Source organism: Bos taurus, chromosome 19 (genome assembly GCF_002263795.3).
Source record: "Bos taurus isolate L1 Dominette 01449 registration number 42190680 breed Hereford chromosome 19, ARS-UCD2.0, whole genome shotgun sequence".
NCBI classification, from domain to species: Eukaryota; Metazoa; Chordata; class Mammalia; order Artiodactyla; family Bovidae; genus Bos; species Bos taurus.
The window spans coordinates 39,693,890-39,702,715 of record NC_037346.1 but is presented as its reverse complement, the minus strand read 5'-3'; the positions used below and the strand labels follow the sequence as shown (position 1 = coordinate 39,702,715).

Sequence of the window (8,826 nt, the reverse complement as noted above, 5' to 3'; positions counted from 1 at the left end):
TCTGGCTGCTCTATGTATCTATCAGCTTGGGTCAGAGGACGGGAAGGGGTGGGCGGGGCCTGGAGGTGTGGTGGGTGTGGACCAAAATAGGAGAGAGTCTGAAGGTGGAGAATGTGTTCATCTCTGAGAGGAGGGATACAGGGGCTGGGCTGGCCCTGACAGTGAGGGTCCCCGCGCCTCCTCACTCCAGATCTGAGGAAATGGAGGAGGAGGTTTGGGGGACGCCGGAGGGAGAGAGGGTGGGGCTGCGGTCATTTTCTAGTTCGATGTGGACCTGCATCGCGCAGCGGGCGGGCATGCACCTCCGCGTTTCTGCCCACCCAAAGGTGCCCCCGGAGACCAGCCGAACCCAGGGTCTGGCGGCCTCAATATCCACCCGGGATCAGCCTCGCCCCCTCAGCCCCCTAAGCCCGAGGCAGATACGTTGGCGGACCGTGCGGCCCTGAGATGACTCAATCACGCCCATCATTGGGAGCCTGGCGCAAGAGGGCCGCGGTGGCGCCCCTCCCGCCGCGGTGCCCGCCGCCCACCTGCTCGGCAGAGCCGCCTTTCCCCTCCGGCACGCCGGGCCGCGTCATCGCCCAGGCGAGCACGTCCTGGGCTATTTATAGACAGAGGGGCGCGGAGGGAGGGAGAGGCTGCGGGGGTGCCAGGGCAACAGCGTGCAGCCAGAATGCAGAGCGGGTGGGAGGCCTGCTCCTCCGGATAGGCACCCATCCGGTTCTGCCTTCCAGCCCCCCACCCCCAAATCAAGGTGGGCCAGGTGGGACCAGCCCCTGGGTCCCCAAACCACGCTTTATTTGGTCCCTTTCATCCAGGAATGATGCGGGTAGGGAGGCAGCAGAGGAGCAGGAGGAAGGTGACTCCCCTTCCTAGGACCCTTGATGGTGGGATTGGATAAAAGTGTCACAGACCCAGTGGAAAGGCTTATAAAGAGGGGAACTCACACAAATAGACACCTACTGTGTCTGGGAAACTGTGCCAGGGACTTATTTTTTCCTCTTAAGGACCCAGTGAGGAAAGTGGTGGTGTCCCCTTTTCACAGATGATGGAACTGATGCCTAGAGATATTAGGCGGCTTGCCCACGGTCATACAGATTATCCAGCCCAAACTTGTCCCTTTTTTACACAGAGCAGCTGAGGCCCAGAGCAGACTCATAACATGCCCAAGGTCACCCAGCAAATTAATGGTCGAGCTGGTTTCAGAAATTCTATCTCTCACTTCCCAGTTCCATTCTTCCCCAACTTGACCCTGGGTTCCTCAGAGCCTTAAACCAGTATGATGGAAACAGAGACACCTGGAGATGCTGGAGGGGCTCCAGGGATCAAGACTTCACCCCCTGGAGACAGTCAGAGACTTTCAGCCAAACCTTCTGAACACCCACTTGTGTCTGTACCAGCCGGCAGCTGGCCTGGACCCCCGCCTCCCCCCAGCTCATTTGCCGCACTGCTGAACACAGCAGCTTTTTCGGGTGGCTGAACCACCCAAAGCAGGCTCACAGCCTGGGGGCTGGGAACAGCTGGTGCCCCCGCTGTAGCCGCGGCCCTCCTCTGTGTCCACGCTGGGGGTGGCAGGAGTAGCAACACCATTGGCCTGGGGTGGAGGATGCTCAGCAACCCCCTGGTGGTGCCCACCCACCATTTGGCTATTGTCTGTGCCCTCTGTCCCCTACCTCAGCCTGAGCTTAACCTGGGTACCCTGAGAGATTAAGGTTATCTAGGTTTAGGGGAGATGCAAAAAGGAGGGAAGTCTGGGGGCCAGAAACAAGAGGCCTAAAAGGGCAGGAAGATGGGAACCAGAGGTGGAGGCAGGGAGATGCAGACAGAGTAAGGCCCCCCCATCTTACTAGCCCTACTGCCTTTGGCTCCTTCAGCCTTCCCTCCTCCCCACCTCCTTAACACCCATTCCCCAATGCTTAGGACGTTGGGGGCACCTGCTGAAGAGTGCGAGGAAGACAGCGCATACCTCCAGCCTCAGCTCTCCCTGTGCTTTGGGAAGCCAGCCCAGGTGGTTCATCTGTTCACCTCAGAGATAGCACCGAGGACCTTAGCGTTTCTCCAGGCGCAGCAGCTGTGCTCGTATCTGTCATGTGCAGCCCACTCTGAGTCACCCCCCCACCCCCCACCCCATGCACATCTGAAGGAATCAAAGGTGGGTGCTGATGTTCAAGCCAAGCTTGGGTTCTGGGGGGCCCTCCGGGCTTCAGTTTCCTTCTCCAGAAATGGAGCTGGACTTGCTTAGGGAGTCTTTACCTGGGGCCATGAACCCCTTTAAAGGGTATGCAAAATTATATGATGGGACCAGTTGCATGGAAATGTCTTTTTTTTCCCTTAATTTTTATTTATTTATTTTTGGCTGTGTTGGGTATTTGTTGCTGCGCGCCGGTTTTCTCTAGTTGCGGTGCGTGGGTTTCTCATTGCAGTGGCTTCTCTTGCTGAGGAGCATAGTCCCTAGCGTGCGAAGGCTTCAGTAGTTGCGGCATGTGGGCTCAGTAATTGTGGCTCATGGACTTCATTGCTCCGCAGCATGAAGAATCTTCCAGAACCAGGGACTGAACCTGTGTCCCTTGCATTGGCAGGTAGATTCTTAACCACTGGACCACGACGAAAGTCCCAAATGGACATGTCATTTCATTAGAAGTTCTCAAGGCTCCAGGACTGGAAGAGATCCAGTGATTACTTTAGGGGATCTGTCTGCTGAGGGGGCCCTCCCAGGCACTGCCTGGAAAGGGGTTAGAGGCCGGTGGTGGAAAGAGGTAACCTTAGGCCTGGAGTGAGCTTCAGAAAGAAGTGATTAGATGCAAGCCTTCCCAAGAGATAGGCTCCTACAACCTAATTCTTCCCTCCCCCTCCCTTCAGCCCTTCACCAAAGTAAGGCAGTTTCCTATATCTTCAGTGACCTGTGGTCTGGCTTGCCTTGTGGCTCAGATAGTAAAGAATCTGCCTGCAATGTGGAAGACCCGGGTTCATTCCCTGGGTTGGGGAGATCCTGGAGAAGGAAATGGCAAGCCACTTCAGTATTTTTGCCTGGAGAATCCCATGGACAGAGGAGCCTGGCAGACTACAGTCCATGGGGTTGCAGCGTCAGACACGACTGTTAGGACTACCACTTAACTTCATTTCAGTGACCTGTGAGAGAATAGCACCATCTCCTGGTCCATGATGGCAACCTTTTTCTGTGCAGGCGGCTCAGGAGCCCCAGTGAAGGTTCTAATTGTCCTTCCTGTCATCTCTGTACTGCCTGGAGGAGGTGGAGGTGGGTGGCCTTCCATGCCCTTCCTCCTCTGGTCCAGGCATGGGAAGGTGTCTCATGCTCCAAGCAGCTTGGTGATAGCCCTTCTTCTTCCAGGCCACAGCTTCCCCATTTGGAATGATAGGCTTAGAGCAGGTCCTATGGATACACTATGCACAGGCTGGTATGGTGGCAACAGGCAACCCCAAATCAGTGTCCTCTCAGCCCAGATTCTGATGCACATGGGTGGTGGTCGAGGTTGTCTGGACTATTCTGTCTGTGCCTCCCTGCCTTGGGTTACCCATCTCTCTACTGTCCAGAATGGACAAGGAGCCTAAAGGCAGAGATGGGGACAGGTCTGCTGCCCTCAAGATCACTTTAGCCCTGCCTTTCCCACACCAAATGCAGATCTGCACACCTGCCCATTACACACCCTGAAGACCCCTTACTGGCCTTCTCATTACTCCAAAACAAGAATTCCTCCTGAATACAGGTAGAAGGCAGGGAAGTAACCAGGAGGGGCACCAGTCATAGCTGTTCCCCTTTCCTTCCCACTTCTCACCGGAGCTGACACTTCTGTATTTGATTGGTTGACTGATCCCTTCCACCTGGACACCAGTCCCTCAAACTGTTACCCACTCAAAATATTCAAGTGAGCTTTTCCAAGCATCCTCCACTGACTGGATCCTTCTGACCATCAAAGACGTCTCTTGCCCAGTCTTCCAAAGCTTGAGGCCTGGGAACCAAGCCAGGTTATTTATCTCAAATTCATTCTCCCCATCCCTAATGATGCAACACTAATTCAGGCTGAACAGGTGACTCCCAACATGTGGCTTAACCTCTTTTCTCATCTGAACATGGAGAAGCAAATACCCTACTTTATAATGTTAGAGAACCAATGCAAGTCAATGTAAATGCCTCAGTATCTGGCTCATAGAGCACATACCTTATTGAAAGATTTATTGGTTATTACTACCATACAACAGGGAAAATCAAACCTACTTCTCATCTGCAGAGTTAACCCAGAATGGCTTTGACAAGTGTGTCACGTGCCTTTGTTCCAACTCTTGCCAACAAAGTCTTTTTTGGCCCCCTTTTGATGCTTATAAAGCAAAAAACAAAACAGGAAACAGTACTGATAAGGAAAGAAAAAAAGGTTTAGAAATTTTAAATAGGGATGCTCAAAATGATGGCTTCAGTTCTATCTCAATAAGGCTGTCTAAAGAGCTCAGGCAGCAGCCAGCAGTTCAGGTTCAGATCACACCTTCTGGACCAGTGGCGGTGGTTCAATCCCCGCTGTCCTGGGGTTCCAAGGCAGCAGACTGCAACTCTGAACCTCAGTGCAGTTGAGCACAAGCATACTACTTTCTGTCGTTTTTAATTAATGTACAACTCACAACTGAATACCAACCAAAAACCAACATCTGAGACCGTGTCTGAAGTGCCACTCATGCTCTGCTGTAAAGGGCAGTTTTGAGGCACAATATCCAAAGCCTGGGTAGAAGTCATTCCTCCCCTCCCTTCAAAGTAGGCCCCACACGCCATGGATGGAGGGGGCATGAGCCTGACCAGAGGCTAGGAGTCAAGGAAGCAACAAAGCAGGAACCCAGGGAAGGGTCTGTATCCCAGTCCTCAGTGCTGGTCCTGTAAACAGTGAAGACCCCACTGAAGACTATGGAAGCACAGAGGTAGGCAGATAAAGGCTTGTCTTTTATTGAATGAGTGATCTATGCAATTGCCGAGGCCACTATGTACAGAGAAGAGGGGGAGAACTTTATTTCTTGGTCTCTTCCTCCTTGGACAGAGTCTTGATGATTTCCTCTTTCTTGGCCTGGAGCCGCTCTTCACGGCGCTTGCGGGCTTCCTTGGTCTTAGACCTGCGGGCCTCAGCCTGGTCCCTGGAAAAAAGAAGATGGGTGAGCTGCTGGGAACACCAAAAGCTGATTCAACTAACCAACAGCCCCACACTATCCCAACACTGATGGCATGCGGGTGTGTCCAAGACACAGCAGTATGTATCTCTAACATAACAGCTGTATTCTGGACAGACTGCATGGAAGTTAAGACTAGACATTAGCATATTTTAAATGTCTCAGAACTTACGCCAGAAGCTTCTTGCGAGCCTTGTCTGCCTTCAGCTTGTGGATATGTTCCATGAGGATCCGCTTGTTTTTGAACACGTTACCCTTCACCTTCAGGTACAGGCTGTGATACCTGTAGGGTACAAGGGTTATTAGAGGCTCTGGTCAGCAATGGCATCAATAGAGGTGGGCCCTGATCTGCTCTTCTACACAAGGCCCCTAAGCATGTAGAGTTCCTGTCCTCTCCCCTCCTGGTGCAGAGAATTCTTTCCCTCATCCAAGACTTTCTGCACAATTAGGAGACAGCAAGAGCTCACTTGGCAGATATTGGGCTACCCTGATGGTATACGCAGGGAGGATCGAATGGAAGAACTTTCCTAAGAAAAGTGTAAGACACATGGCTCTCCGCCCAAGGCCAATGAGACAGAGCTTGCATCTGTGCAAAGAACAAGTCAGCAAAGCCACAATGGATCTTGGTGAGGCCAGGAGAATGTACTTACATGTGGCGGTCAATCTTCTTAGATTCACGGTATCGTCTAAGCAGCCGGCGCAGAATTCTCATCCTCCTCATCCAGGTTACCTTCTCGGGCATTCGAGCATTGGCAGTACCCTTTCGCTTACCTAGGAAGAAGAGTCAGGCTCATCATAGTGCATCTGGGTTACTAGAGCCAGCTGATTAGTCACAACAAGAGCCACTAACTTCTGCAACACTCTATAGTCCACCGAGTCATGTACCAAGAGTTGTACCTCATCTTAGGTAGCATTATTTCCATTTTACAGATGATCTCAAGTATTAAACTTCTTTCATTTACTCAATTTTCAAAGAAGCAGAAACAAGGCAATTATCTCTCATTCACTTCAGGCAGAATGTGAATACTCCAAGGCACGCACTGAGGCAGCCTGCACCAGGTAAGCTCTAAGATCTTAAAAGGCGGTGTGACCTTCATCTCCCCAGATCATGCTGACCTTACAAAGTGATGTTAGGATTTATAGGATGACATTTCCCAAGTATCCAGTAGGATCCCTGGCAAGGTATAGGTGCTCAATTGGTATTTCTACCAATACCATCAATTCCCACACCAGTGCCATCGTTCTGATTTGCAGACAGAAAAACACACCAAGCATCATGGACTAAGAAAAGGGTTCAAAATAAGTCAGAATGGGGAAAGATTCTGAATTGATCCCAGTCTACATTTAATCACCTATCTTTCCCCAAGTCTTGGAACAAACAGAACACACTTACCTATACCCATATGCCTGCCTTTCCGGCGAGCCAAGGTGTTTTTCCGGCATCGAGCCCGGGAATGGACAGTCACAGGCTTCCGGATGATCAGCCCATCTTTGATCAGCTTCCGGATCTGCTGGCCTGGGAAATCACAATATACCTGGTCAGTCAGGTGGGCCCTAGTCCCACCAGTCATAACTCACGAGTCCAAACAGGACATGACAGAGCCATGGCTCACATCCCCGATTTTCAAAAATGGTACAAACGGGGGACCTTCTATTTCTTTCCTTAAAAAAAAAAAACAAAAACACAACAAAACTTCTATCCTTTTAGATGTCTAATAGCACTCAAAATATACGTATTTGGGGATATGTGATCAAAATAGTATACAGATATGGCCTAGTCCTTCAGATTCTGTCTTACCTATTAGCTACCAGTCTAAAATAAGGATTTTCTGAGCACATATGACAATAACACAAACCCAAACAGAAAAGAATTTCCCTGACAAAGATTCCTGCTAAACTTTCATCAGCTCCTGAAGCTTCTCACAGGCCAATCTGTACACTTCCTTAAAGAATTCTGTTAGGTCAGTTCAGCCAGAAACCCCCTAACCTGTTTCCTCTTAGTTATTTTTCTTTATTTAAAAAAATCCATTAGTTTGTCGTCCTCTTAGTAATTTTTCATCCACTGACCCCCTTCACCATGCTCCTTGGCTATAAATTCCTACTTGCCCACTGTATATTCAGATTTGAACTTCCCAATTCATCACTTCATTTCCTTGGCCATCTCTACAGGCCTCCCCCCAATCCCCGAGTCCCTGTACTGTCTCTCCAAAAATTTCTCACATAGCTATAAAACAGAACATCCACTCTAGCGATATTTATTAATGTTAACACTGAGTGGTTGCCATCAATTTCCATCCTGTCATTCTGACAAAGATCAGGAAGAGAACCTCTGGCAATCCATATTTTCATGGCTCCTCCATTTTATGAGACCCCCCACCCCTCCGCCAGGACTGTAAGCTAGATTATGTTAACAGTCAACATAATTGTTGTCACCTTTCATTGCACAAAGGATGAGAAATGGGGAGGGTAAAGGAGGAACGTAGACCCCAAGAACTCACGGGAGTTGGCATTGGCGATTTCATTGGTCTCATTGGGGTCCAACCAGACTTTCTTCTTGCCACAGCGAAGGACACTGGAGGCAAGCCTCTTCTGAAGCCTGAGCATACTGTGACAAGCAGAAAACACTATCAGGTCCTGGAAACCATACCTGGGCAAGGCTGAGCATCCCCAACAAAACCTGCCCAGCCCACGTAGACAACGTCTGTGGGTTTGTTTTCCCCTCTAGAAAATAAGATTAGCGAATAAAACGGGAATGAAGAGGGGGGCTTACGCCTTTTCTGGTATCCAGCACGAAAAATAGTGTTTAACGTGAAGAATCTGTGGCCAGTGGACTGTTTCCTGGGCTCGTTTGTCTCTTATCTCGGCAATAAACTAGCTTTAAAAGTTTTCTTAATGATGGGTCTACGGGGCAGAAGCCATCAAAGTGCTAGGATCGCCGCGCTTTTGGCAGGCAGAGGCCTGGGGCCTATTTGCGGCCTGTCCTACGTCACATGGAAGCAGGGATGGGCTCGGAGTCACAGATTGCCCCAGCGAGTTAAGGGGGCCACAGCCCAGTCCCCGCCGCCGCCTTTCCTCTGCCCAAGTGGGTCGCCTCAGACACGTGCAGGGCGCGTAGCCAGCCCTCCCCCGGCCTAGAGTTCCCGAGACGTCCCCCTACCCACTTCCCCTCGAGGCCGGGCGCTAGTGTGCTCCGGCTACCCCAAGCTCCAGGACCAGCCGCTTCAGGGCGGCCTCTGCCCTGTCTTTTCCAGTATGGGGCGCGGTACTGAGCCCCGCAAAGTAAAAATCAACCAGGATCAGAGACACAAGAGCGCTTACCTCATGGCCGCGGCCGCAGCGGCGAAAGGAAAGAGCTTGCTCTCGCTAGGCTCCTCCCATTATCTGTGAAGGGGAGAGTCCATCCCCCGTTCCGCTTTCGCCCGTATTCCCGTCCGGTCCTTTCATATTCCGCCACCCTATACTTACTTATATATTCTGAAAAGACCCAGAGTAATAGAAGTCTAACATCAGGAGTCGGTTTTAAACTTTAAAACATGGAAAATATCCCCCTTCGGTATGCCAAAGTGGTATAGTCCGACTTCCTATTAGGCATGCGCAGCGAGGGTACCCGATTACGTGGGTAGTGGAAGCCGGAAGTCCGCTGGATTGCGCAGGCGGGATAAA

At 50.9% G+C, this 8,826-nt stretch overlaps 1 protein-coding gene across 1 annotated transcript; it reads right to left on the bottom strand.

Moving 5' to 3' along the window:
• Window positions 1-4,920: 4,920 nt before the first annotated feature.
• On the bottom strand, window positions 4,921-8,519 carry RPL19 (ribosomal protein L19). Its single transcript, NM_001040516.2, has 6 exons — window positions 8,482-8,519; window positions 7,662-7,768; window positions 6,557-6,679; window positions 5,814-5,934; window positions 5,336-5,446; window positions 4,921-5,130 (listed from the first exon to the last, which is right to left on the bottom strand). The coding sequence occupies exons 1-6, from the start codon at window positions 8,484-8,486 to the stop codon at window positions 5,007-5,009; spliced, it is 591 nt and encodes a 196-aa protein (NP_001035606.1). The 5' UTR covers window positions 8,487-8,519; the 3' UTR covers window positions 4,921-5,006.
• Window positions 8,520-8,826: the final 307 nt, after the last annotated feature.